This window comes from Aspergillus oryzae, chromosome 1 (genome assembly GCF_000184455.2).
Source record: "Aspergillus oryzae RIB40 DNA, chromosome 1".
NCBI classification, from domain to species: Eukaryota; Fungi; Ascomycota; class Eurotiomycetes; order Eurotiales; family Aspergillaceae; genus Aspergillus; species Aspergillus oryzae.
The window spans coordinates 1,235,812-1,263,680 of record NC_036435.1 but is presented as its reverse complement, the minus strand read 5'-3'; the positions used below and the strand labels follow the sequence as shown (position 1 = coordinate 1,263,680).

Genomic DNA, 27,869 nt, shown 5'->3' with positions numbered 1-27,869 from the left:
ATAGCAAGAGAACAAGGGCTCTTTCAACAATTCACAGATGACCTTTTGCTCGCTCCTTGAAACGCCACGGCTAAGCCAACTATAGATGAACAGGGAAATCGAAGTGGTCCAAGGGTGTAACAGACAAGAGTGACAGACATAAAAGAAAACAAAATCACAAGCATAAACAAGTGGCCCCCCACACTGGCCTGGTCTTAATATACATAAGTCATCCGTATTTATGCCGAAGAGATAAGCCGCAGCGCCTTTCACCTGCTCATGGTCATTAAGTTTTAATTTTTTTATTCCTTTTCTTCTTTTCGTAAAACACCGTTTTACATGGCACAGATGGCGATTCCACTATCGTCAACATTCATGCTTCCGTTACTCCGATCGAGAGTGTCCCAATCAATATCCTCCCAGGACTCATTCAAGAGAGGTCCATCTTCGAACCGACCAGGAAGATTGATCCAGTCCATTGGAATCCAGTTATCTTCAAGGTATTCCGCACCTTTACCTGCCAGGTCTCCGACTTTCGGTAAGTCGTTGTCCTTAGGTGTCTCGGTGATGATGGCGGTTTCAACCGAATCCGGTGTATCTTTCGACTGAGTGTTGGCGAACATGTCTGCATTGATGAACTCGTCCATGGGGCCGAAACCAAAGCCACTGTCATCTCCAAAGTCCATGAATGTGTCCTGGATCGCCTCAAGAGAAACAGCACTTGATGTCCAAGGGTCTTCAGCGGTAGGCTCTAAAGGTGGCATCTGCTCGGTCGCTTTGCCGGCCTCTTTCTTCCCATCCTTACTACCGGAAGGCTTGGCTGTCGCCAAAGGTACTTTGCTTGATGGCCCACGAGGGGTCTGGTTGGATGCGGGAGAAGTGGGTTTCGCTCCGAACTGGCCGTACACGCGTGTCACCGGAGTGGCGCCAGCGGTGATTGGAGTTGTTCCTGCTTCTTGCTTCATGGAGGGTGAGGACATGCCCACTTTAGGAGGCACCTGCGGGGTGTCCATTGCACTACCAGTACTCTTCTTCGGAGCTTGAGATTCAGGTGAAGCCTTGTCCTCCTCCTCGACCAGATTACGGAAGCTGTCAAGGGCAAACTGAAGCGGATCTTCGATTGATTCTTCAACCTTATGGGTATCTTCAACATGCTTGTCCAGCGCGTTCTGGGTTGCAAAGCCCTGGTAATGATGTTGACACTGTGGAACACTGCATTTGAAAGGACCAACCATAGCTGTAGCAGCCATTTTGGCATCTGCTGTAGTCTGTTTGGTTGCCGGTGATTTGGTGCCAGCTGTTCCGGCAGTAGGCCCGGCGTGAGACTGCTTCCTCTTCTTCGGCGGAGGCAGTTTTAGTTCCTGAGGGGGCATGCTACCGGGTCCATAAACATGGGGTACACCCTGCGGAGACGGCGCGCCAAACGGTGCCGGTGGTACGGCGGAAGTTGCCGAGACAGCAGTCTGGCTCGAAGCCCTTCGGGCCCGCTGAATAGCCTCCTCCTGCTGTTGAAGTTGCTGGAGATTGCTTGCGTTTAAGGCGGGCATGTTATTCTGGGCGGTCGATTGCACATTAGTTGACCCTTGAGAGACACTAGGTCGCTGTCCAGATGGTTGGTTTTGATGTTGGCTGACGCGGGTGATCATGGCTTGGAAAAGCTTCTTAACATAGTTGGTGGTCATTGTTAGATACTCGGGTGAGACAGTAAAATGGTCATTGATCGTCCAGTCAGGTCCAGATTTGAATTGCCTCATTAATTGTATGCGCTAAATGGCACAGGGTCAGCACAATGGTTCCTTAATCAAATAGGAAAAAGGCATTTCAGACGTACCATAGCTAATAAGCTTTTGACATTCTTTTCCTGATTGGGAATCTTGGAAAACCATTGGACCAGTGTATCCATCCTACCCAGCATATCCGTACACTCCCGTAGTTGCTGGGCCATTTGAGCTTTTTGCTCTGGTTGAACAGAAATAGGATCATTGGATGGGGCGTTGGCCAAGATTTCGGTGTACCATTGTTTGATCTTGTCCGGTAGGTTGTTCCATTGCTCTTCCGCAGCGGTTCTCGAAATGGGAGCTCGCGTTTGATTCTGGCTCTGTTGCCTCCGTATGTGCGCCTCCAATTGTGCACGTTGCTGTGGTGTCATATTGACCAGCTGCTCACGAGTGAACGGCATGTTAGGTCGTGCTGGCGTAGAACCTGACAATCCTTGAGAAGTCGCAGGCTGCGCCGACTTTTGTGCAGGGGTATTCTGGGCGTCCGCGCTTTCTTCATTTGGCATCTTCCTCTTCGGCGGTTGCTTAGAAGCAGGTCCTTTGGCGCCTTTTCCAGGTGTTGCGTTCTGGGTCTTTGTCACTTGCATCTGCTGATTCAACTGTGTTGTTGGTTGCTGGTGTTGGACCTCAGACTTGATTTGAGGCGTGGCCGAAGGCGCGGTGACCGGAGGCTGCTGAGACGACTGGGTCTGCTGACCTTGCTGGGCTGCAAGTTGAGCAGCACGGTTCTGGGCAAGCTGCATTAACTGTTTCTGTCGGTTCCTAAAGAGTAGTTCTCGAAGCTGATCATCGGTATAATTTTGCACTTGAGTTCCTAGTCGCTGACGAGCTATTTGAATATCTTGCACAGTGATCTGTCGCATTGGAGGCATGTTTATTGGCGCTTGTTGTTGGCCAGCTTGGAACTGTTGTTGGTTCATAAATTGCTGTTGCTGCCCCTGGAAAGGCATTTGCATCCAAGGATTTTGGCCACCACTATCAGGATTCCGACCACCTTCTTTGTTTTGTGCCAATATCTGAGCCAAATGAAATTTCTGGAATGTCACTAACTTTTGTAGATCTATGCCCCCAAGGACTTGAGGGTTTGCAGTTGCCCATTGTTTCAGTTGGCCCCAAGTCTTTATATGTTTCGGAACTGGCGAAGGGACGTTGGGGTTGTTGCTAAGTATTGAAGGGGGGAATGGCAAGCGATCCATGTCTTTGATCTGGTCGGGGGACATTTCCAAGCCTCCACTCTGCTGGCGAAGCAACTGCATCTTATATAAGTCGTGTTGACGCTGTTGTTGTTGTTGCTGCTGCCGTTGCTGGGCTGTCATTTGCTGTTGCCCTGGGAGCATCTGATTGGGCGCTTGTGCACCACCCATACCTGCGAGCTGTTGTTGTAAATTCAGGGAGGCACGCATATTTTGATTATTACCCGCCTGACCATTCACTATAGGCTGACCCTGGCCAGCTTGTGACAGGTTCTGTTGCATAGGCATGGACTGCTGGTTAGCGTTTGCTCTCGCCATAGCTTGATTATTGAGTGGACGGCGCTGCTGGTTCATTAAAAACGCGGTAAGCTGCTCTTGGGTCATCCGTGCCAGTTGTTCTTGAACCATTGGCGGAAGGTTAGGAGGAATTTGAGGCCGACCCTGCATGCCCGTTTGTCCTCCCAAAGACTGGACCCCAGTCGGTTGTTGCCCAGGAGCCCGTGACGGAGGCCGAACTTGAGCTGTCACTTGCGCTGGTGACATCTGACCCGGAGCCATGGGACGATTCAGCATCGGCATGGCGGGACTTTGCTGTGTCAGCTGTTGTTGCATTTGAGAATTGGCTTGGCCGGCTTGAGATATAGCCATTTGCGCTTTCTGAGCAGCCTGCGCGCGCGCCTGGGCTTGTGTTTGTGCTTGCGATTGTGGTTGGAATTGAGGTGCCTGTTGCGTTCGATCTTGCTGGAGATTTTGTGACGTCTGTAATTGCTGTTGGGAGAAGAATTGAGGACTAATGCCGGCACCGTTCATATTGGTCTGGTTACCCTGGCCGACTTGAAACATATTCTGAGGCGTTGTAAATGGTTGTTGGTTCATCTGGGAAGAACTAGCAGGCACCACAAGCTGACCTGCCTCCTGGGAGCGCAAACCATCCGCCTGTTGTCCCTGTATATTTTCAACGTTGCCAATGAATGAGGACGGATCCAAATTCGGCTGACTTCCCATTGAGAATGAATTGCGCTGAAGGTTCATCATATTCTGGAACATTTGGCGTTGCTGGGCGTTCATCATGGGATCTCCCATCATCGCACTATTAGGATCAACCCCTGCATTCTGCGCACGTTGTTGCGCTTCCTGTCGGGCTCGTTTGTGTCTCCTGAGTTGAGTCAATGCTTGGGAGCGAAAGAAATACGTGATGGGATCCATATTCTTCCGGTTAAGGTATTGTCTTTGCTCCGGGGTCATGTTCTGTAGATTCATTTTGATCTTGTCCACATCTTCCTGGGAAGTCTTCGATAAGATTTGGTTGGCGATACGGCAAACATTTTCGTAGTCTTGAGCCGAAAGCGTGCTAAGATCATCCGTCAGAGGTATACCATTACCAGGTCTTGGCTGCGCTCGTTGTTGAAGCATTGCCTGCGATTGCTGCTGCTGTTGCTGCTGTTGCCGATGCTGTATAGCCGCCTGACGACTCGGATCATTCATCCCCATGGCCATCTGCTGCTGTCCAGGCATTGGAGAAGCTTGTGTCGGACGGCCCATCTGTTGAGGAAACGGAGCCTGTCCAACACCGGCCATTCCCGCCGCGTGGCCGGATTGAGCCATCATGCCGCCATTCTGTTGTAATACAGCCGCCTGCCTAGCCCGAGTATCTCGAATATGGACCAGTTTATCGTTGCATTCTTTATCGTAATCGACCTAATGTTTGCACGTTAAGAGCCAGCCATATAAGCAAACGAACGGGAGAGCATACCTTCTCTTTTGCATTGTTAAAAGCTTTCTGTTCAAAACTTAAAGCAGCCTGTGCTAAGCTCTGTAGAGCGGCATGCGGTTGTATTAAACGAAGGGATGTCCACCTGGGGATACATTGTCAGCCTGCGCAATAGAATGGAAAGTGTGAAACCATAGCCTTGTAAACCAGCACTGGCACAAGCGACTGATCCAACACCATACACATATCGCATGCCACTTACATCTGATATACATTAACAGCTCGCTCCTTGAGAGAAACATCGGCTCTCCATCCGGTAAAAGTGCCCTGAGACTGCAATGCCTGGGCCAAATAGTTCATCATCAACTGATTATCTGGCTTCTGCTGCGGAACCTGCATTTGGCCATGCGGATTACCTCCTCCAGGCATGCCCCCGCCGACATTGGGAAAATTTGCGGGATTCATGTCAACAACCCCCCCTTAATGGGGATCGAGGAGCAGTCCGCGCAAGCTTTCTTTTGACGTCAGCATTCGCTGGTGGGAACACCAACCCTCACCCTGTGCGATACTTTATGCCCGGATCGACAATATCAGAATTTCCTTAGCGGCGTGATTTAGGATGGTGGGGAAAGCGAGTAGTGGTGGGATGCGGAAGGAAAGCACTGGAGGTCCGAACTCCAAGAAGTGAATCGCGGTGGGACGTAACACCGTACGGAGGTTGAGCGCGCTGAGATACGAAAAGAATCAAGCGCAAGACAGGATAGCAGTAGGACAAAGAGAGCGTTGAGTGAGAGAGTAAGAGAGAGCAAGAACACGGGAGACCAACACAACAGGGAAAACAAGGCGTTCGGGCACCAGCGTGCAGTCAAAGCGGGTTCGTTGGCAGGAGCCGGGAAGTGGCTTTGGGGGGGAACACTAAGCCGGCGAAGGTTTGGATCACTGACAGGGATGTCGCACTGACGCCGGTCGTTGCAGAACGGATGCGTTCGAGTTCGGTTTATGAGATCCGCCCCGGAAGAATTTCAAGAATGGTAAGGGGGTTGGAATAAAAAGAGAGAAAAAAAAAAAGGGAAAAAAAATTATAGGTGAAGGAAAGAGAAACGAAGGATTAAAGTGAATCTGAAAAGGTTTGGGTCAGACGGATCGTAATGCGAACGTAATTTCAACACCGCCAGAAACAATAAAATGTTTCCTTTAAAAAAAAAAAAAAAAAAAAAAAAAAAAAAGGACACCAATGATAGAGGTATCCACCGATCAATTGGACACAAGCAACGAAGGGAGAACGATCGGTCGGAGAGGGGAGGGGGAAGTAGAAAGCAGTAGGAAGAGGGTGGGCTTACAAAACAAGCAATGAGAGCTCTAGTCCTGTGGTATGGAAGAAATGATGACCGTCAGCTGTTGAAGAGGTCCGGAAGAAGAGAGGGGAAATTCGCAAGAAAGAGGAACCCGAAAACCGAGAGGAGACGAGAAAACAAAAGTTCGGAAGGATGTTGTTACCCCTCGAAGAAGAAATATAAAATAGAACAAAAATAAAATAGAACAAAAAGGGCAACAAGAAAAGAAAAGAAAAGAAAAAAAAAAAGGCAGCAAGCAATAATGGGAAAAATAGGAACCCCAATATAGCCAACAAGGGGAGAGAAAGATTGAATTAATTGATTTGACCTAGAGATGAGCAGAAGATACTGAAGATCAGTTGGGAAGACGAGGGAAAGTCTAAAGGCCGCAGGCAGGTGGTGATGGTGGCCTCAGGCCTAGGTTAGTGTGGGACTAACAGGTACTAGACTTTCAGACCTTTATGGATCTGCCCGTTACTGGTCGAAGTTAGTCTAGTTAGTGTTAGCAGGAGGTGTAGTGACGGGAGCGGATGGAGACGAAAAGGCGGGCCAGCAGTCCTTAGTGACTTTGTCCGGTCCCTAGTAGACAGACTAGTGGTATAGGGTTCAAGTGGTGTACACTGAGTAGGGCATCTATTGAGCTGTACGCTGTTCACATACGTACTCTTTTGGATCCTGATGGGAATTTCATTGGTGTATACTGGAGTACTGATTTGTGGAGAGGACGCAAGGTTTGGCAAGCCAAGACGTCTGGTTTCACAGGTACTTTAATTTGGATCATTTCCATTTCATACTACTTTTGCGTTGTTCCCAGTTAAATTTTTCCTTTTTCTTTTTATTTTTGGTTCCCACTCTTTTAATTTTAGGTTTATTTTTATTTAATTTCTCTCTCTCTCTTGTTCCCCTTTCTTATTCAAAAGAGTTTTATAATATCTCTTCTTAATAATGAGAAGGACGATTATAATTATACACCTTATGTGAAGCTCATTTGATCGCCAACCTAGGGTGTGGAGGATTCTTCCTAACAGATCAATGATCACCGATGTGGTTGTATCATACTACGGAGTACTAGTAATAGTACGAATATTATTAATTGGTTGTCCCTTTTCTTTTTTCTTTTTTCTTTTTTTTTTTTTTTCTTTTTTTTGTTTTTTTCCCTTTCTTTTTTTGCCTTAGGGGAAGGCTGGTTGCAGTCTATCAGTCCACAGTGTGCAGGTACTGTACTTAGGGTACTGTACCCGTGACCTTACATACCTAGTGTGACCGACCCAAAGGTGGTACAGGCTCCATCAACTACGTTCTAGTCAGTCCCTCCTTGGTACTTATTTATTATCTATTGGTACCCCTCTCCCGTAGATGCTAATACTGCTCAGGAATCTAATCCATGTAAATAGAGAGAGCAGCTTGACTACTTCAGCAGACTCCAGGCACTCGTGACTGACTTCCTGTAACATACACTGTCTGCACCAAGTGGACCGGATAAGGCTGCTTGTTGCCAGAAAAAGCAACAGAATGTCATGTGATGTCACGTGTAGACCCTGCTGTCGTCACCGTGGGCCTTATCATCCGCGTCAACGAAATGAAAGATCCGTCCATGCCTCCAGAGTCTCAGGGTTCATTCAATCCGGAACCAACTCCCGTTTCTCTCGTTGCACTTCCATGTGTCCTTCTTTTAACAGAATCCGGCCCTTTTCTGTCTGCGATTTTAGCTAGGTTGATAGTCGCTCTTTTAGTTGACTTGCTTCCCTCGTCATGAACAATTACTCTTGATTGTCCAAGACCCTGAATTCCCCTTCCGCCTTCTGTATGCAGTCTATACACTCCACGAAACCGCCGTCATGATCTCCATAACTTCGATCTCTGTTGGCTCTAATATCTTCTTTTCTTTTGCCCTTTTGGCAATCTCAATCCTTGTCTTACTTCTTCTACGGCGTTTCCTGACCTTGCGAGCTACTCCAGCTTACCTCACGATTCCCGTTTTTCTTGCGCTCGCCCTCCCCGCTAGCGTAGTACTCCTGGTCCCGATTGATCTAGCATCGAGCTCGCGTGATGGAGGCGGACCCAGGGCCATTTGGTTGCCTGACCGTTTGATCCTGGTATCCTGGCGCATTGCCTACTGGTTAATCTTTGTGCTAACCTGGTGTGTACTACATGCCTTCTTCATTTGACCAATTGTAAGGTTTTCATGTTCTTTCAGTACTAATCCGGCCTCCTTATAGGGCTATTCTACCATTGCTTGGTGAATATGTCGACTCCGGCTACCGCGAGCCGAAAGGTCGCATCGAATACTCCCTCCGCTCCAATGCCCGATATCAACTTATCGTGCTGTGCTGTGCGGTTGTGGGATTAATCTACATATCAATTCAAAATGGGTTCGAGTTCACGTCGATAAAAGCACTAGTTATGGCTCTCGCGTACGTATGGGGTCTTGTCCTTGCGATCTATCTGATGGGTCATGGCCTTGTTTCCATACCTCGTACTCTATTCCGCAATGCGAACGTGAGCGGTCGACTGCGCAGAATCCAAGCTTATGCGCCCCGGTTGCACGACCGTCTGATGGACGCGATCACCGACCTCGAGAGTCTTGAATCGCAAGTCTCTCAGTTACAACGACGCAAGACTGGCAGTGCTTTGGAGTTCAAGGACTGGATCGAAGACCTGGCTGAGACGTCTAACTCCTCCGAGCAACGGACCGCACTTCTTGAACCTTCCGACGTGTCGAGTACGATTCCATCTGTCATCACAGAGCGCTATATGGCAGATCTTACTAGACGACTCCAGCGCGCTCGGCATCTGAAGGCCCGCTTTATCGATGAGTGGGATCGTTTAGTGCTGACGGCCGCCGATTTGCAAGCCATCATCAACTCATCTGCATCGAAGAAGCTCGAGTTCGGTCACGCCCCCCATCGCGCAACGTTCTTTACACGTCAAAAGATTCTGAATCCATACATGCGACACCATCTCTACGTCCACGTAATCCCGAGCGTCCGGCTGCTTTTCGGCGTGATCTTTGCGGCTGCATCTCTGTGTGTTATCTGGTCAGAATTGATTAAGTCATGGGCTCCCCGGTTGTCAGTTGTGACTCTCTCCATAGTCTCCTATCACAAAGATCCAGCACCCGTAGGCTTCGGAAGACAAGTGACTGCCTCTGCTTGGTTGTTGTACATGTGCTGGGCTGCGTTAGTTGGTGTCAACGATGCTAAAGTGTGGGGCAATCGCGCTCTAGTTCGCCGCAACACGTACGGCGAAAGCGCTTGCTGGTACGCGGGGCTCGTCGCTAGGCTAACTGTGCCGATCGCATACAACTTTGTAACATTCTTACCGATGAGTGCCAGGGAGAACACCACGTTTTACCGTTTTCTCGGGCGGTCCATTGACTTGACACCGCTTGGAAAAGGGTTTGATTATTTCTTTCCCATATTCATTCTCGCACCGGTCTGTGCTACCCTTTTCAATCTCTATGGCCGGGTGAAGAATATATGCGGATTTGGCCTCTTAGAAGAGGAGGACGAAGACTTGGAAAACAACCCTAGTGGTTATGGTCTAGGAGGCTGGCGCGAAGGTCGTGATCTGATCGAGCGAGAGCTCACCGGCCTTGGGTCCCTATCGCTCTCTGCTCGTGATCGATCTCCTCAGCCTTCCAGCCGTGTCGAAGAAGGCACTAATGCCTTTTCTTCGTCGCGGACCCCTCGGGGTGAGGCTACCCGACCTTCACGGCCATCCCGTGGAGCCGCCACAGCCTCCACTGTAGTGACGGAGGAAGAAGAAGATGATAACTTTTTCCAATCGTTTGCTCACCGGGTGAAAAATACGTTTGAAACCGCTGGTACACCTCAATGGTTGCAGGGCGACTCGTTCCGACTTCCAAGGTGGATGGGAAGTGATGGCAACGAGGGCAATAACGGGCTCGCCAGATGGTTCGGTGGTCGACCAGCGCCTGGTGGGGTGAGGCTGTGAAGATTCGCTGTATTTGCATGACGAAGGCGTTGGAAATAGATATGACATAGTTTTGTATCATAAGTTCGAAATTTACGTATATATACTCAAGTTCCTCCTTTGCATCCTTTATGAGTAGACCCTGGATAATGAGTCCGAAAAAGCTCGAACTTAGTGATAAAGCGGATTTCCCCATTCATACAAGTTGTTATCATAGTATCAAACAATTCCGTCAAGAAGGCTGTGCTGATAGCGCTCAATCTCCTGGCATGTAGTCCTTATCCAGCTTTGTATACAAAGCAGATCGATGATAAATAAACCCCCTTGCAACTTGCTCTGCATTACAAATCCACTCCCCCCTCTTCATCTTGTGTCGCTTTCCATCCCCACCACTCTTCCTCACTTTTATAGTCCCTATGGAAATCGCACAGCGCAAAATCAAGCATAAACATCTTGAACATTCCCTCGGAATTGATTTGGATGGTCAAGCTTCTAGTTTTAACATCCTCATTGAGAATACCTCGATCGCTGATATGGTGAACGATGCAGATGGCTTGTTCACAGAGTGACTGCCAGGCTTCTCTAGGAGCATGTGCAGCGATATCGGTCAAGGGAAACTCATCAATATATTGCAAAAGGATTCCAGGGATGTCAGTGTATTTGCTGACTGATGCCTCGTGCAGCAGAGATGACCCATGCAATGCAACACATGCAAGCTGTTGAGGCACGTGTTCACCTTGGATATCTTTTAAGGTATTGTATACCTCAATTCTGTCTCGTAGAAGTCCCGCATCCATGTATAGAGGTATGTCTCATCCTGTGCGATACTAAAACTATCTTCTTCAGCAAATCCGTCACCTTTCAGGACTAATTACTGGTACTGCTGTTCAATATCTGCCAGGTGGAGTCCAGGGGTTACTTTTCTGATCCTCCCGGAAGCCTGTTGCAAAACGAGGGTCATTGAGTTTTAAAAACCATATGGCCATTCAAATGTAGAGACCGAGGGGGGCAGTCCAACAGGACGACCATTGCACATAAGAATATGAAAGGTTCAAAGATATGCGTTATTGTAGCTTTGACATGTTGCCTGTCAATGTGGAGTGCTATCTCATTGCCAACCACATAAGGACATCTCAATGTGCTTAGTACATCACATCATTACTAGTAGTACTTTGCTCTGTCACTTACTCTGTCACCTGTCACTATACCCTCCATTATGATTGGACAGGTGCTATGAATACCGCTGCTGCCACAATTGTATCGAAGCAAGAGTTTCTATTACTCAAAAAGATATCGTAATATAATTGTCCAACATTGGCCAAGGGCTCTTTCTTTCTCCTTTATTGGAAATCGGCTACGTAGCACGGAATGGCTTTAGTAATCATCCAGCCTTGCATAACAATGAAACGCTAAAAGTTTGCTTCGAATTCTTTTGAATCCTTCGAATAGAAATTGTGACTATGTTTGTATGTCCCATTTATACCCATTGTAATCATGTAATGCATTGTCTGGGTTCCCCGTATATGAAAAGTATGACTGTAGTACAGTGGAGAGTGAAGTTGGACCTATATGGGAAATTCATGTAGAACAGGGAGAATATCGTTGTCGCAGAACATTCGATTCACCCCAGAATTTACCCAAGTCTCCCAAATCTCCCAACAAGGCTCACTCAGGCCAGGCAACTATCGCCTGACCTCGTCCCAAGTTGATAGTAGGTAGAGTAGCCTATGTTCTGCTCCACTGAATGAGGAGTGACTGCGGCAAAATGTCCGCCTGGGCTCTCCGCCTTGTTTGCCTATTTCGGAGTTGAGAGGACAGCTTCTCCCTTAATGACCTCAGCGTCCACCGCTCAATTTTTTTGCCTCTTCTTTTATTTTAAAATAATTCATTGATGACCCAACTGCTGTCGCACGATTCTCAGTCCTTTCTGGGCGAGACTTGTGCATTCTACCTAACTTACTTTAAAAACAAGTTTCCTACTTCCCTCAACACCATTCAAGACAAATTCGTCGCAACCTTTTCTGCTGAAACGCCTTTGTCTTTGCGCTCCCTTGGGCCCCCACCGACTTGGATCACCGAGAACACTTTCGCCGCCGACAAGCATACACTCGCTGTTACAATCCTTGCTTGCGCACTAGCCGTAGCCATCATGTCCTGGCGCTCTCCGTTCGGTAATCTCTTCCGTCGCTCTCCACAGTATTCCACTGTCTCCAACACGCCGCAAGTCAGCGATAGCGATTACAGTTATATCGTCGACGGTGCGGCAGGCACATATGGGAATCAAGACGACAATGCGCCAGACACGCTTCTCCTTAAACACAAAAGGAACGCATATGAGCTCAATTTCCCAGCATACGCCATTAATGATGGGACGCTCAGCGTTCGCGAGTTGAGGCGACGAGCTGCGGAAGCGACAGGCGCTCCCGACCCAAAGCGGGTCAAGCTACTTTACAAGGGCAAGCTTTTGGACGACGATGAACTGTCCTGTCGGGATGAGGGACTCAAACAACAGTCGGAGGTGCTTTGCGTGGTATCGGAAGTGGGAGAAAGCACCCCTAGCGAGGGGTCCGACGCGGAAGATAAGGCCAGCGACTCGGCGGCTCCGGATGATGCGCCCCGCCCGAAGAGGGTTCGCAACCGGAATAAGAACAAGAAGAACAAGAATAAGAAAAAGAACAAAGATGGTGCTGACACTCTCGGGCCGCCAGCCGATCAGAAACCCTCTGCGTCCCCCAGCAGATCGACACTTCCAGCGCCGGCTCCCAACCTCAAAGCCTTCAGCACCCCATTTGAGCAAGCACAGGCACTTTCAGCGTACTTTCAAAGAGAGCTGCTGCCACTTTGCAATGAATATATTGCCAATACCCCAACCGATCCCAAGTCGCGTGAGTTTGAACATGCGAAGTTAAGTGAGACGATTTTGGCGCAAGTGATTCTTAGGGCAGATGGCATTGAGCCCGATGGCAATGTGGATGCTCGAAATGCGCGCAAGGCACTCGTCAAGGAAGCGCAGTCCACCCTCACCAAACTAGACCAAGCAAAGGCATGATTGCCTAGCGTCTCATCAGTTCGATGTTTGCTGTACATTTTAATTTACCTTTATAAGTAATCGCTTGATGTCCTCACCCATCATTGTATATGTCATGAACATATTGGCAGATATTGTTGCTCGATACGAATATAGAATCTGCGTTATACTACCATGCTACAGTGGTCATTATATATATCATGGTGGTTCTTTTTATGACACTTACCCCTTTTGGTTGTGTATCTGGAAGATCTTACATCGGCTGTTCGATAGCTTTCAGCACTTATTCTGATCATCCAGTGTTGTATGATTGGATACTGTCGATCGCAATCAAATCACTACTCGACAAATGCCACGTGGGCCTAAGCTCTTGATGATCAATGAAGACTGTCCCTACTCTGGCAATGAATATCTGAAGTCCAATAGAGTTAGCCTCTACTGCAAGCCAACTCATCCCGGGCCTATCTCTTTCGTCTTTGGATAATAGTTCTCCGCGTGCAGAAACTTAATTAGGCGTTCGTCATGCTCAACTTATGGTTAAATGTAAAATCCTTGGAGGCTTCAGTCTTCTCCCAAAGCTAAGTTTTGCCGAAACTTTAGAATCTACACTTCTTGTTGACTGGTCCCAAGCCAAACCCTGTTGTTCAGTGGGTTGCGGGTATCTAGTCATTTCTCGTAAAGCCAGAACCAGTAAGATTCTTGTTTGGTACAATCACCACAGTCCTTGGTTTGAGCAACCTGGTTGGGTAGAGTAAGTGTACCGTCGGAATACTTCATTAACTGCTCTTGCAAAGAGGACGGTCACGTCGTATTAATTAGTCAGTGAATGGCTTCAACAGGGAAATTGAAGGTGGATCTGATGCACCTAGTGAATGTCATTAGATCTCAGCCACATCGGTTGACGTTGGCTGACGAGAGACGTCTCCTACTTCGGCATAATCCGTATATATACATACATACATAGGTACACAATTTCCATGACTAAAATTGGAAGGACCTGTGCATCTGTGCTGCCGAGATATTGATTGCCAAATCTGGCCATGGAATTAGTACTTCGCAGACAAAGAGTTGTAACTCTAATTGGATTTTCTGATTGATCGATCCCGGAGTACTTTATCGGCTACCGATCGTCATTAAGGAGGGCAGGGAATGATGCAGAAATGTTTTACCGAAGTGAGGCAACGGAATGCACGGGTGGTCTGGCGGTGGATAAAAGGGGGCACAGCCGACGATGCAAGTGGAAACGGTTTTGAGAGAGATCAACTGCGCCGCTGCGCGAGAACCCAGTGCCGATGAGGGACCACATGGCTGGGATGGGACTCGAGGTGTTCGAGTCCTATCGTCCATGCTATATAGAGAAAGTACCCAGTAAACCTTACCACAGATAGATGTAAATTGACACGGTTGATCCATTGGACATTTAACTTGAAGGTCTAGGCTGTTTCGGCTGGGGACCAGGAATGCCCGTGACTAGTCGTTAGGCTGTTAGCCTAAAGAACCTTAGTCGACACCCGCCAAAAGGTAACTAAGCTCCAACATAGTGATAGCGTGCCCCATCACAATCGTTCTCTTTCTTCTCTGTGGTTTTTGTTCTCCGCCCCTTCTTCTCCTCCTTCCCTCCCCGTTCATTCCATTTGTTCTTCGTTCGTCTACCCGACTCTCGTTCCATGTGGAGGGTCTTAAGTTCCATACCTACTTTCCTACTAATAATAATTTGATTCACATCTAATTCTCCTCCCCTTTTCTTGACCATAGTCTTTTATTGCTTTTTGTTCTTCTCTCTATCATTTGCAATTCGTGTGCGTCTCTGAACTGACCTTACAGGCGCCACAGTCTAGCCACACCCTGGTTGGCTCGCACTCCTTTTTGTTCCTAATTTTTCCTTTTCTTCTTCCCCTCATTTCCAGCTTTCTCTTCGCCCCTCGACGGGTTCACGTCCCATTCCCTGTGCGACTGTCATTTCACTCTTTCTTTGACTGTCTTTCCTGTTGAAGACTAATTTCGTCTGCAATATTACACGGGACTCTATACTGTGCACTGACTTGGGAATCTTGTGCCATCCACTATCATCAATTGTTGGCTGATCCCGCTCCCTGAACCGAAACGCATCCACGGTACTGTCACCGCCGGTTTTCCGTTCAACTATTTGCTTCAGCCCCAACCCTCGACGTACTATTCTCCGCCGATCCCCTATTTACACATTACTCTTTCAGGCTGCTTCCTTACTTCCTCTTTTCTCCATCGGCAGAACAACTGCCCGCAGTGTCCTCAACCCCCCGACCACCTCCCAACTCTGAGCCGAACACGCTGCTCGGCTTGCACTTCGTGATCTTGGAGGAAAGGTGCCCGGTGGCTGGTGCTTAGGTTCTGCACGCATTGGGATGGCATGATCGGGGAGAAATCTAGCGAATTCATTCTCTTTAATCTCACCAAACAAGCAAACCTGTACCCTCAACTTGGTTCCAGCTGGACTGGCCTTGTTTCCTTGAGTTAAATTCATTGCTGTTGGAATGGCGGGAGCGGCAGCAGCAGCATTTTCTTCAGATGTTTGGTTGTCGTCCGGTGTAGATTCGAACCAGCACCAGTGGGAGTTTTCGGTCCCGCTTACACCAAATGTAAGTCCTATACGGCCCATGTTTGTCCACCGGTTTCGGCCTTTGTGCATTTGAGATAGAAAGCTCCCACCACTCTTACTTGTAGGTATGACTATCTGCTAACCTTAATCTTCGGTAGAGTACCGTTCGTCGTTCTAAGTCCCGGTCTTCATACGAGTCCACCAACCGATCAAGACGTAATTCTAGGGGATCCCGTAGCTCCTCACTGTCAAAGCATGCCTACGCACATGAGTTAGGATATATGAATTCTCGAGGACGAAGGGATGTTAGCCATGGCCGACGCGGGAGCGAAGCTGGGAGTTCGCGGGATGTCTACGGACAGGATGCGGCCAGCCGCAGCATTGGCAACGTCAGGAACTCGGAGGATACATATAATGGATCTCTAAGGAAGAGTGACCTAAAAGAAGGTGCCGGACCATGCCCTGAAGACACAGACGATACAAACTGGATCCATCGTGACAAACTAGCGAAAATCGAAAGTGAAGAGCTGCAGCAGATCCTCTTCCAGCGCCGAGTCGGATCAGGGAGTATAAGGTCTGGGCGTGGGAGGAATCATGATATGCACCACAATGAAGTTACGACGCCGCCGATAGAGCAAATGGAGCCCTGGCCAAACCTGGAAGGGCACCGAGATATCACTAGCTCCCCTACCGGTCTTGATCATGACGCACGCGGCAACTGGGACCTTCGCAAGCCTGACGAGATCGCGGCGGATGACGGCGCATCTAGCATCTACCGCAACCCTGGTCTTCGGAAGAGCTCGTCTCGAATTCCCATTCCCACTACTAGCACCGCGTCTATGAACCGCTCGCGTGCGAATACTATTAGTGATGAGGAGACCCTGTCGTTCGGTATGCCTCGTAGGGCTAGTGAGCCTATCACGGTAGATTCGACAGATGCATCGCCCCCGGCTGCTGGGAGCCGGCCTGCTAGTCGGGGTGTCCAAGCCCAGATTAACGCAGCCAAGAAGACGCCCGCTAAGGGTGCAGCTGGCACTGGGACTCGGAAAACATCCGCTCCTGCGTCAACAAGGAGGCCTCCGCCTCGAAGTCGTACTACGTCCAATAACAATCCTCAGCGTCAAGGGAAACCAGGTGATCGTCCGAAAACTGCTGTTAACCGCCCTGAAGGAGACCCCCCGTGGCTGGCGACCATGTACAAGCCAGACCCGCGTCTACCCCCAGATCAGCAAATTCTGCCCACTCATGCGAAACGGATGCAGCAAGAGGAATGGGAGAAAGAGGGCAAGACACCAACTACGTATGATCGCGAGTTTGCTCCGTTAGCGGTTGGCCATGATGGTCCAAGGCCTGTGGAGAACATTGAGAAGGTAGAGGAACCAGAGGAACCGAAGGAACCGAAGGAAAAAGAAGAACCAACGCCTTCGCAGCCACAGCCCGAACCACCAAGCGCACCGAAGACTCCAGACCCGATCACCCGACCAAATACAGGCACAGGATATAGTCCTATGCCCAAACTGCAAGAACCTTCCCAAGCGGCTCCCCAAGCGGCACTGACACCCAAATGGAGTCCGCCCGTTGTAACGGCAGAGCCACCGCCGCCAAAGGAGAGGGGTTGCGGATGTTGCATTGTGATGTGATGTTTCACATCGTACATCGTTCCCAAGCTATTCGTCTCTTTGATGACGACTTATTATTAATCTTACCTCCTTGGAATTTTTACCCTATTCCGCATTATATTCCTTCGGTTAGCGTGTCAGGTTGGTTGTTGTTGATCACCAGTGCTCTGCTTTTAGGCTCTTTTTAATTATCTGTCCATTTTATTGTCGTTCCATCCGGATTTTCCATTTCTTGCGTTGTGGCTAGTCGCTCCTTGCATGATTCCCCTGTGTCTGTTGTAATTCATATTTCCTTGCATGTCAATCCAAAGAATACTATTGACTCGTGGTCTCTGCAAGCTCCCAGGTCAAGAGCCGTGAACCCTTGGGTCTTACACAAGTGAAGCAGCGGGGGGGATACTTTGATAACGACCTCACGATGCACTCCTTCGATTCTCTTTCGATTTGACTAATTTGACCGTACAGTTGAGGTTTATTCCCATTTCCTTTTCTCTTGTTCATTTCCTTTGCATTAAAAACTCCCAGCACCAGTTCCGCGCGACTTACATCCGATCCAAGCGAGGGTCGAGAGACAGCTATTGAAGCAATTGACCAGCAGTTTTACTTGAACTGACAGAACAAATATATCTATATACCAAGAAACCCTGAGTATTATAGAATTGATCGGTAGTAATAGACGTTATACCCTCCGAGTACCAAAGTATTCAGCAGCAGTGCTAAATTGGTAATCGTGAGCCTGAGGCCCGAATCGACATCATCGCGCAGTCATCTTACATAATCCGCGCCTAACATCATTTGCCGGACAAATTAGTCAACCGCGGGAAATCGCAAGTAACACAAGTATACTCCCCGTCCGGTCTACTGTATATAAACCCTGCTCCACCCCTCCAATCTCCCCTCCAATATCCTCTCCATCGGAGAACCCAGTTGCCCACCATTTCTTCCATCTTCACTCGTCTCTTCGGGTCCTTCGCCGGTCCCACTCCAGCCGCCATGTCTGCCGCTAAGATCAAAGCCCAGGGCATCATCAACGCCAACGCCGTCGGTAAGCTCAAACCCCGGCACAGATAAACAAAAAGCCACACCTTCTAACACAAGACTAAAAACCAATCTAGTCGTTTTCTCCAAGTCCTACTGCCCCTACTGCAAATCTAGCAAGAGCCTCCTTAGCCAGCTGGACGCAAAGTACCTCACCATCGAGCTCGATGAAGAGAGTACGTCTAGCCCCCGGCCGCTTTTTAATTAAAATTATATCTGCTATAATAGCCCCGATGATACCTTATAGAGACTAATCCTGTTTTTCCTTATCTCTAGGCGATGGCAGCGCCATCCAGGACGCCCTCGTGGAAATCAGCGGCCAGCGCACCGTCCCCAACATTTTCATCAAGCAGAAGCATATCGGTGGAAACTCGGATCTGCAGGCTCGCAAAAGCGAGCTTCCTGCCTTGCTGAAGGACGCTGGTGCTCTTTAGATTATACGCTGAGATCATTGTGTATACCATAGACGGAATGCATCTGTTTATTTGATTTCCTTGTGGGTTTCTAGAAATGGTGTGGGTTCGGTGATTGATCTTGGTGGGCGAGGTTCGGGTTTTGTAGTCGCTGAGTTACCCCGCGGAGCATGGTGGTGGGGTTGGGGGTGAGGTGATTGGTTCTGTAGGCGTCTGTGCTAAAGGTATTTGTGAAGAGAGTTTGTGTAGATGGTGAGATTGGTGAGTTGGGTTTCGGTGTTTGATCGGGTTGGCGGAGGTTGTAGTCTCGAGTTCTATACCGCTAAGGAGTTGGTGTCTGGAATTAGTATGTGTCGTACTTGTAGACTGATAGACTTCAATCTGAGAAGAGTGAGAGTGATTGTTTGCCTACTATTACATATACAAGATAAAATTACACAATCTTCTGCACGACAGTCCCAACCGGCCGTTCAACAATACCCATCACTCCATCCACAACACTTTGCCTAGCACCCTCGCTCGAAACATTCTTACCAGCAAGATAATTCAACCAAACCAAGCGGCTAATTCGCTCATCAGACACACGCCCCAAGAACCGCACGGGCTTAGCAGGATCCGGATGGAAAAGCGCATCCAGTTCCCCACGGCCACCACGCACAAGCAACAACGTCTGCCCCTTGGGCACATTCTTCCTCTGTCCACCACCAAACAAACTCTTAAAGTCATTCAATGCAGTCCCAAATGACTCATCCTGGAACTCGCTCTGCGCACCCTCCAAAGCCTTCGCATTAGCCTTCTGCGCCCGCCCCGTAATCCCCCTCACCCAGCCATCGCGCAAATGTAAGAAATCCGTATTCCGCGTAGGTACAATTCGGAACGCAGTCTTCAGCCCATCACCCCGGATAACCGCATCCCAAACCTCATCCCCCCGCTCCGCATCCAGAAGCAACTCCTTCAATCCCTGTCTCTCCGTCGAAACCAACGATGTCGCAGACGTCGCCCCAGGCGTATCAACAACCCCCTCCTTCGCCCCAGGCGGATTCACCGCCGTCCGCACAAGCCGCTGCTGCAGCTCCGAAATATCGCTCTTGGCCACATACATCCCCACAACATACACCTGGATCTTGAGGAACGACACAGTCCGAATCCCCAACCCAAGTAACTGATACTCCTCTTCCTCGACAGACTCGGGTACTTCATCCCCGGCCTTCAAAGACCCCGCATCAATCGCCTTCGGTAACCGGATCACGCTCGGAAATGTAGGAATCGTGCTCGTCCCCGTGGACACCTCCTCCGCACCATCTTGTCCCTGTACCCGTATCACCGATGCATTTCCCCCGAATCCAGCTGGTCCGTCTAGTTTCATTGCTCCCTCTTTCTGGACTTCGACTTTGTGTTCTTCTTCTTTAGGAGAGACCTGGTCAAGTCCGAATACGTCCAGCTTGATGACCCCGTACATCGCCGCCGCGCAGGCTACTATCCCCGCCGCAGAAAGCGTCATTGTGTTTTTGGAGCGCGCGATCTCTGCTTCGCGGGCGCGCGAGCTGGTAGAGTTGCGGAGAGGGTTCTTAGGTGTAGAGCGGAGGGCGCGGGTTGTGCTTAGCAGGCGTTGAGGGGTCGGGGTTGCGCCTGTTGGACGGAGGTATTGGCGTCGGATGCATTGTGTGCAGGCGCGCAGGGGTGTGCCCTGCATTGTTGATGTTGGGGGTCGCATTGTGGTTTTGGTGTTGGGTGGTTTGGTGTTTTGGGTTGCGGATGGGCGGATGTTGTAGGTTAACGGCTATCTTTGGTTGGCTTGGCGGTGGTGTTGATTCACGTGACTTTAAGTTGCCCTTGGTTGTGGTTGGTGATTTGGATGTTTGTTTGCGGGGGACTAGCTGGGGTTGTTTTGTTGCTGTGGGGGTTTTATTTTGGGGGTATTAGTGACTATGATATAGTTGTTGGGGTGTGAGTTGAGATGGTTCGTAGTATGGAATGGTGATTGGCATTGGAGCGAAAGTTATACATGGACATTATAGAAAGCAACCAGTTTTACGAGATCAATGCTCTACGACACTACAACTCTATGACTCCCTCCACCGCTGACGGTAATCGTCGCCGTATCATCGACATAGTACACGCCCTTGTTGATATTGTTCCCATCAATCGTGATCGACGGCTTCTCTGAGCTCCTCACATACGGCAATGTCAAATTCCCCTTCGTTCCAGGCGGCACGGAAAATTGCAACGTGTACCCATCCGGGCTCTTATCCCACGACGCCTGGAATTTCCCCAGCGATGTCGTGAACCCGCCCTCGACGGTCTTGAGATCGCCGAACTGCGGCGCAATTTTCCACGTCAGGCCGCGCGGCGACGTAATAGAAAGACCCAGAACATAGGTTGTCAAGGCATTCGTTGGACCGGCGGACCACCCATGTGCATGAGAAACATACGACGGATCGTGACTGTACCCGCGGTCGGATCTGTATCCAAATGAACCGTCTACTAGATATCCCTCGATCACTGTGCTCTCGGTGCCGTTGGGGTTGTTGAGGTACCAGCCCCAGCTACGTCGGATGAGCTCCAGTGCTCTGGCGGTCTGGCCAATTTTGAAGTGACCCTGGATTTCGAAGGATGAAATGAATGGGGAGATGTTATTCGGGAGTTCGGGCGTCTCTGCACCGATTGGGGTCCAGTTTTGCAGTAGATTCTTGGAGATCCTGCTGGCTCTGTCTGGGTCAACGATTCCGTAGAGAAGAGCTAGGCTGTTTGCGTCCTGTGGGTGTAGCGCTGTGGCTGTGGCGTTATCTTTGAATGCACCGTATTCGTCGTCCCAGCAATACTCGTTGATGGACTGTACCAGGTCTGTTGCTTGGGCGTTCCATTTGTCTGTGAGGCTGCTGGAGCCTGCCCAAGAGGCTAGCTGGGCGCCTGTTGTTAGGGTATGATACAGTCTAGTATTTGTTAGATAAGAGGAATCTTGTGGAAGGTGGGCGGTACTTGCATCATCTGTGCTTCGCTGTTGTTGTATCCCTGCTGCCATCTGGCCCAGTCGCGCGTGCCGGTGACATTCAGCAGACCGGTTGAATTGTCTACTTTGTTGTAGATATAGTCCATAGCCTTTTGGTACTTGTTCCAGTTCTTCGATAGAAAGGAAGTATCGTTAGTGTAGAGCAGATAGTTGTATGTTCCTACCATGGACCACATGTGGTATGTGTCCGAGTCTTTTTGACTCAGCGGTGGTCCTGATTCGTCGAAAGCGCCCGTTGTTTTATCCTGTGTTATTGTTAGATGCAAAAGATAGATATTTGCAGAAGGAATATACATACCTGAGTATCGTACATTGTCTGCAGGGCGTTCTTCACGCTTTCCAAGTCGCCAGTACTAACAAACGCCGCAGGAACCGCCACTCCCATGTCGCCCGGCCATACGGCACGATCTCGCTTGGCACCATCCACGAGGATCGTATCTCCAGGTCCCATCGTCGCATTATTGGCCCATCCTTTCTTGAGCATAGGCACCTGACGGCCTGTATTCACGGGAACGGCATTGGTCTGCAGCGTATAGGCACCACTATACCAGATACGGTTCAGGAGATCATCATTGGAATGGAAATATCCTTGATAAGCCCGCAGATTAGACCAGGTAGGCTGGAAGCCAATCTCCAAGCTCACGGCATCAACATCGACAGAGACTTGGTCCTCTGTGACCAAGAATACAGTCAAATACCGAAAACCTCCACGAAGAGACTTATCCGGCATAACATACGACGCGGACCCATCTTTCGTGAAATTAGCATACAGGGCACCATCGGGACCAAAAGCGCCATTGGAGGAATCCGACCATTCTCCGATCCAATTCTTCGCTTCGGAGAAAGCCAAGCCCAAGGCGCCGCTGCCGCCTTTGGAGGTGTAATCCAGGGTGACGATGCCGCCCACCTCGATACCGAAGTCGAACACCACTGCCGATCCATTGCCGTTCAACGTGTACGGTTTAGACTTTTGATAATCGACCGTGGCGTTCGGTCTGGCCAGTGATAAGATCTTCCGCTTAGGGCTGACAGTTCTGGACGATGGCGCGTAAATATTTTCCTCCCACAGCCCTGGAAAGGCGCTATCTTTCGGTCCGGTACATGTGACGTTTCGCCAGCATTTTTGCGCCAGAGCAAATTGAAAGAGTGCCAGCAGACTCACGAGGAGAGGTAATCGGTACCCCAAAGCCATTTTTGCCATTCAATGGGGAATGAATGCCCAAAGGGAAAGCAGCAGTTTTTTACCCTGTCGAAAAGTAGGGAGAGTGTGTACACCGCACGAAACAAGTCATTGTGTGTTTTATTTTCGTCCGGCGGATACGTGGAATTAAGTACTCAACTTGTCGGGCTGACTTCTATATTAGAGGCTTGCCTAATCGGTGTTGGAATGTTTTGCAAGGGGAGGGGAAGAGGGGTTGGTTTTTGGGTCTTGTCCCCGGATTACCCAATATCGGTAAAGTGTTGGCCGCAAACCGTTCATCCAGCGATCAATTAGCGTCCCGTTTGGCTCCACTTCCTCAACTCTCTTCGAGTTATGAATATCAGTAGTATTAATATTAATCTGAATCAGTAATGGACCCTCAATAATCCAATGGTCAGACAAATGGAGTCCCTTCCCTCTTTTCCTCTTTTACTCTTTTCCTCTTTTCGCCTAATTTCTCCCTAGTTCTCGGAGAATTCCTGGTATTTTCTAGGGGAGGCAAGGAGTCAATAGGAATGACATCAGCCAAGTACGACGTACTGAAAGATTTAGCGAAGGATTCGATTCTCAGGCACCGTTGATCTATTCCTTCATCGGGTGCCTTCTATTCCTCGCTATAATTCCATCCGGGGGTAGTATCTGAGTAGTTGCGTAATTATGGTCTACCGAGAAGCATTATTGGCGGAGAATATATACAAGCTTCTGTCAGGAGAATTTCCCATTGGGGCAGCGACTGACACATCCGTAGACGCGAAATCGTTCCTCTTCCTCCAGAAGCCGATCCTCCTCCACATTTTTGCGATTTTGGCGAACATGCTTCGTGCTGGGGCGCAGATCGAAGAATCTCGCTACATCTGCCACTGAAAGTTTAGCGAAAGTCTGATCGATATCGTCGAAATGTAGCGATAAATAGAAAGTATACGTGATCAGTATAGTAGTCTGTAAACATTGGTGGGGGCTATGTATCATAATTTTCTTTTTTTTCAAGAAAATATCCCCGACAATGCGTTGGCTGAGTACTCCTCTTGTCGCGGTTTCCCTGTCGCTAGGGTTATCTGCTATCAGCCATGCGTCCCAGATCGACCGCAAGGGCAATATCTGCACGGTCAAAGCGAATGGTAATCAGACGGACGATGTGCCGAGACTCCTGGAAGCGTTTCGGAAATGTGGCAACGGGGGCACCATTGTCTTCCGCGAAGACCAGTCGTATTGGATCGCTTCGCGCTTGAATCCAATCCTTAGTGATGTGACAATTGAATGGCGGGGGAAATGGACGGTGCGACTCTCCATGCATTTGACACTCCATACCATGTGCAACTAACAGAAACCTCTCCCCTACAGTTCTCTGATGATTTAGATTACTGGAGCAATCACTCTTACCCTGTTGCTTTCCAGAACCATGCTGCGGGCTTTGTGATCACCGGACGCAACATCACCATCGATGGATACGGCACTGGAGGTATCGATGGCAACGGCAATGTCTGGTATACCGCAGAAGCGGGTAACACTCAGCCCGGAAGATCGATGCCCTTCGTCTTCTGGAACGTCTCGGACGTCCACGTTGACAATTTCTACGTGAAGGACCCGCAGCTTTGGGCCCTCAATATCATGAACGGCACTAATATACAGTTTAACAATATCACATGCAATGCGACAGCAGTGGATGCACCTTACGGAGAGAACTGGGCTCAAAACACAGATGGGTTTGGTAATTAAAGCTATGCTTTCTATTTCAACGTGCATAGACTAGCACGTATCGTCCGACAGACACAATGGACGCGAGAAACATCCGTCTCACCAACTTCGTATATCAAGGCGGAGACGACTGCATAGCTATCAAACCCAGATCCTACGATATTGATATTCACAACGTCACCTGTCGCGGCGGCAATGGCATCGCCATCGGCAGTTTGGGTCAATATAAAGAAGACTCGAGCGTAGAGAATGTACGAATCGACAAGGTCAAGGTACGTATCCTCCTTCTTCATGGATATATGCCATATCAACAGCTAGTAACGAAAACAGATCATCCGATACAACGATGACATGCACGGCAGCGCCTACATCAAGACATGGACTGGCGTCCCCACCCCGCAGGACTCCTACGAGAGTGCCGGTCTCCCCCGCGGCGGCGGCTGGGGCAATGTCAGTAATCTCATTTTCTCGAACTTTGAGGTTCAGGGTGCCAATATAGGTCCTACGATCAATCAAAACCAGGGTGACAACGGCTCGTACTCTGGTACGAGTCTGATGACCGTTTCTGACATTACTTTTGCCAATTGCACGGGCTATGTTACCAACGAAGGCGAGGTGACTTCAACTGTCACCTGTTCTGAGAACCATCCTTGTTATGATATTTACTATGACAATGTGGTTTTGTATCAGGGGAAGAATGCATCTGAGCCTGGAATAGGCTCTTGCAAGTGGACCATTGACAACGGGGTCCACGGACTAGAGGGATGCTGAACCTGCCAGTTTTAAATCCGTCAGTGCTTACATGATTGAACATATGATCAGAGATACGTACATAATTCGTCAATAGTTACTCAATATCACAAAGTCCGCTAGAAAGATAATTGAGAACTGGCACGAAAATTGCCCGATAAGAATTAGATCGCTCTTCCACTTGGTAGCGACATCGGTATCGAGAAAGATAAAATCTGCTCGTTGAGAGTACACACAACAAAAAGGCTGAATAATTCAGGTGACACAAGAAATAAGCGATTGAGTTAGCATTAACTGACCAGTCCTGTTACTCAATTGCACGCTGGTTGCCGACATCCCCCTCCACGGATGCAAAGCTCATACTAAGCGCGAATCACGTCAGGCTAACCCGCCGAAACCCCAATCACCTCAAACACTGATATCTCAACAATCGAGCGACAACCGTTCGAACAGTTTAGTTACTATGTCGAAACTGTGGGGTATCTTTGCGCAACGGATACTGGGAAATAGTGCAGGTGTCAGTCAACTATAAGTAAGGGCGATAGAGAGGTGTATGGATTAGAATGTCTGGATACTTTCTTTTTTTTCTCATAAACTACCAATTGGACCTTTTCATTAACTCTCAATTAAATTACCATACCATGGGTCCCCGATACCGCAGCGTAGCAGTCATTGGCACCGGTCCATCTGGTGTTTCTGCCGTCAAAGCCTTGAATGATGAGAAGATCTTCGACACCATTCGCGTCTTCGAACGACGAGACCGAGTCGGAGGTCTCTGGCACTATGACCCAATCCCCGATCCCTTTCCGACCTCTACTTCGTCAAGTGTGAAGCAGAGCAAAATTCCATTAAGCTTCCCAACCTTCACACCCCCAGTACCTGAAGACACAACAGCGCGCACAGCCATCTACGACACCCTTGACAGCAATGTCGGGGCTGGAGCCATGGCATTCACACATTCCTCGTTTCCAGAGGTCAATTCCGCCCTATCAGTCAGGCAATATGGGAAGTCGAATCCCTCCCGTCCGTTCCGGGTTGTGTCTTCATACCTAGAAGACCTCTTTAAGGAGTATCTTCACCTCGTCTCTTTCAATACAACAGTAGAGAGAGTAGAAAAGGAAGATGACAAATGGACCATCACGCTCCGGAAACGAGGTCAGTTTCACAATAACCAGCCAGCAGATTACTGGTGGCAAGAACACTTCGATGCCGTGGTAATCGCATCAGGACATTACAACGTCCCCTGGATCCCGGACATAGCTGGTTTGGACCAGGCCGCTAGTACCCATCCTACCAAGTTCGAACACTCAAAGGCATTCCGCTCAGCGAACGATTACGTCGATAAGAAAGTTATCGTGGTCGGAGGGAGCATATCCTCCGCCGATCTGGTAGCGGATCTACACCCCATCGTCAAGGGCCCACTATATCTCTCCCTACGAGGCAAAAACGAGGCCTTGCAAGCTGCCTGGGACCTTCCCAATGTCGAGGGAAAGCCGACGATTGAGCGCGTCCAAACAACAGAAAGAGGAATCAATGTGATCTTCGCGGACGGGAGTGTCGTCGAGAACGTGGACAAGCTCATATTCGCAACGGGTTTCAAGCTCGCCTATCCGTTCCTCAGTCCCAATCCTACCACGCCTAACAACCGCGTAGCCGGGTTCTACCAACATGTGTTCAAGATCGGAGACCCGTCGTTAGCACTGGTAGGCCAGGTGCGAGCGGCCATTAGCTTCCGGGTCTATGAATATCAGGCTGTCGCTGTGGCACGGTATTTCGCCGGTCGGAATGCAAACGCTTTGCCTAGTCCGCAGGAGCAGGATCTGTGGGAGGTCGAGCGGTTGAAGTATAAGGGTCCGAGTTCCCTCTTCCACGAGATTAAGCCTGACTTCAAGGAGTATTTTGATTTCCTCCGTGACTTAGCGGGCCCGCCTGCGCCGGGGACAACTGCTTATGAGCTGCCGCCGTGGGATGATAAATGGGCTGAGTTGGGATTCGGGGTTTTGGGTCTGAAAGATCAATACTGGAGATCGTTGAAAGCTGCTGCCGAACAAGTGAGGGCCAAGTTGTAGGGATATGTATATATAGCCATGTGAGATGGATTTGGATGTGCTAGAACCGTTGCTAAATTAGAAGTAGACAATCTGCTGAGATATCGGATTTCTGCAAAGGCAAGACAAAATTTTCAGTTGCTCTTTGAATGCCAAATAAGTAGCCAACAAGCCTCTGGCAGTCAGCATCAGCAACCTCAATGGCCATGCCACGACAACAACAACAATTCCCCACTAAACAAAAACCAGGTACAGGGACTACTTACTACATACATTGCAAACCCACCAATCAAAAACACACCAAATCTACAAGAAAAACGAACCAATCGAATAATTCCGCGCGGGGCGAACCAAACAAAACCTAAATTCAATCCAGAAGTAAAAAACCACTGGAACACTCCAAACGAACCAATCTTTAACGTCGGATTTCTTATCACCCCAATCCGTAACATTTATCATTATCACCATCCCACTTTACCGCAACCTCCCAGAGTACTCAACAACCACAACAACAACCACCTCGTCCTCGAACCTACTTCCCACCAAAGCCACAATGGACAA

General features: G+C 49.1%; 10 protein-coding genes across 10 annotated transcripts; 6 read left to right on the top strand and 4 right to left on the bottom strand.

Annotated features, from left to right (window-relative positions):
• Window positions 1-314: 314 nt before the first annotated feature.
• On the bottom strand, window positions 315-5,090 carry AO090009000478 (uncharacterized protein; the record flags this gene model as incomplete). Its single annotated transcript, XM_023235427.1, has 4 exons — window positions 315-1,745; window positions 1,811-4,648; window positions 4,704-4,806; window positions 4,924-5,090. The coding sequence occupies 4 exons, from the start codon at window positions 5,088-5,090 to the stop codon at window positions 315-317; spliced, it is 4,539 nt and encodes a 1,512-aa protein (XP_023088674.1).
• Window positions 5,091-7,833: 2,743 nt separating this feature from the next.
• AO090009000477 (LMBR1 domain-containing protein) lies at window positions 7,834-9,952 on the top strand (the record flags this gene model as incomplete). The annotated part of the gene is made up of 2 exons (XM_001816881.3): window positions 7,834-8,135; window positions 8,215-9,952. The coding sequence occupies 2 exons, from the start codon at window positions 7,834-7,836 to the stop codon at window positions 9,950-9,952; spliced, it is 2,040 nt and encodes a 679-aa protein (XP_001816933.1).
• A 320-nt stretch (window positions 9,953-10,272) lies between these two features.
• On the bottom strand, window positions 10,273-11,146 carry AO090009000476 (uncharacterized protein; the record flags this gene model as incomplete). Its single annotated transcript, XM_023235415.1, has 2 exons — window positions 10,273-10,647; window positions 11,120-11,146. The coding sequence occupies 2 exons, from the start codon at window positions 11,144-11,146 to the stop codon at window positions 10,273-10,275; spliced, it is 402 nt and encodes a 133-aa protein (XP_023088673.1).
• A 934-nt stretch (window positions 11,147-12,080) lies between these two features.
• AO090009000475 (uncharacterized protein) lies at window positions 12,081-12,980 on the top strand (the record flags this gene model as incomplete). The annotated part of the gene is made up of 1 exon (XM_001816879.3): window positions 12,081-12,980. The coding sequence occupies one exon, from the start codon at window positions 12,081-12,083 to the stop codon at window positions 12,978-12,980; it is 900 nt and encodes a 299-aa protein (XP_001816931.3).
• Window positions 12,981-15,469: 2,489 nt separating this feature from the next.
• AO090009000474 (uncharacterized protein) lies at window positions 15,470-17,174 on the top strand (the record flags this gene model as incomplete). Its single annotated transcript, XM_023235406.1, has 2 exons — window positions 15,470-15,574; window positions 15,789-17,174. The coding sequence occupies 2 exons, from the start codon at window positions 15,470-15,472 to the stop codon at window positions 17,172-17,174; spliced, it is 1,491 nt and encodes a 496-aa protein (XP_023088672.1).
• A 972-nt stretch (window positions 17,175-18,146) lies between these two features.
• Window positions 18,147-18,625, top strand: AO090009000473 (glutaredoxin; the record flags this gene model as incomplete). The annotated part of the gene is made up of 3 exons (XM_001816877.3): window positions 18,147-18,198; window positions 18,269-18,367; window positions 18,468-18,625. The coding sequence occupies 3 exons, from the start codon at window positions 18,147-18,149 to the stop codon at window positions 18,623-18,625; spliced, it is 309 nt and encodes a 102-aa protein (XP_001816929.1).
• Window positions 18,626-19,037: 412 nt separating this feature from the next.
• Window positions 19,038-20,297, bottom strand: AO090009000472 (chalcone isomerase domain-containing protein; the record flags this gene model as incomplete). The annotated part of the gene is made up of 1 exon (XM_001816876.3): window positions 19,038-20,297. The coding sequence occupies one exon, from the start codon at window positions 20,295-20,297 to the stop codon at window positions 19,038-19,040; it is 1,260 nt and encodes a 419-aa protein (XP_001816928.3).
• Window positions 20,298-20,651: 354 nt separating this feature from the next.
• Window positions 20,652-22,806, bottom strand: AO090009000471 (putative alpha-L-rhamnosidase B; the record flags this gene model as incomplete). The annotated part of the gene is made up of 3 exons (XM_023235391.1): window positions 20,652-21,437; window positions 21,680-21,859; window positions 21,913-22,806. The coding sequence occupies 3 exons, from the start codon at window positions 22,804-22,806 to the stop codon at window positions 20,652-20,654; spliced, it is 1,860 nt and encodes a 619-aa protein (XP_023088671.1).
• Window positions 22,807-23,818: 1,012 nt separating this feature from the next.
• On the top strand, window positions 23,819-25,281 carry AO090009000470 (putative extracellular exo-polygalacturonase; the record flags this gene model as incomplete). Its single annotated transcript, XM_023235385.1, has 4 exons — window positions 23,819-24,091; window positions 24,157-24,523; window positions 24,583-24,782; window positions 24,913-25,281. The coding sequence occupies 4 exons, from the start codon at window positions 23,819-23,821 to the stop codon at window positions 25,279-25,281; spliced, it is 1,209 nt and encodes a 402-aa protein (XP_023088670.1).
• Window positions 25,282-25,901: 620 nt separating this feature from the next.
• Window positions 25,902-27,329, top strand: AO090009000469 (uncharacterized protein; the record flags this gene model as incomplete). Its single annotated transcript, XM_001816873.1, has 1 exon — window positions 25,902-27,329. One exon carries the CDS (start codon window positions 25,902-25,904, stop codon window positions 27,327-27,329), a length of 1,428 nt encoding a protein of 475 aa, XP_001816925.1.
• Between the last annotated feature and the right edge of the window lie 540 nt (window positions 27,330-27,869).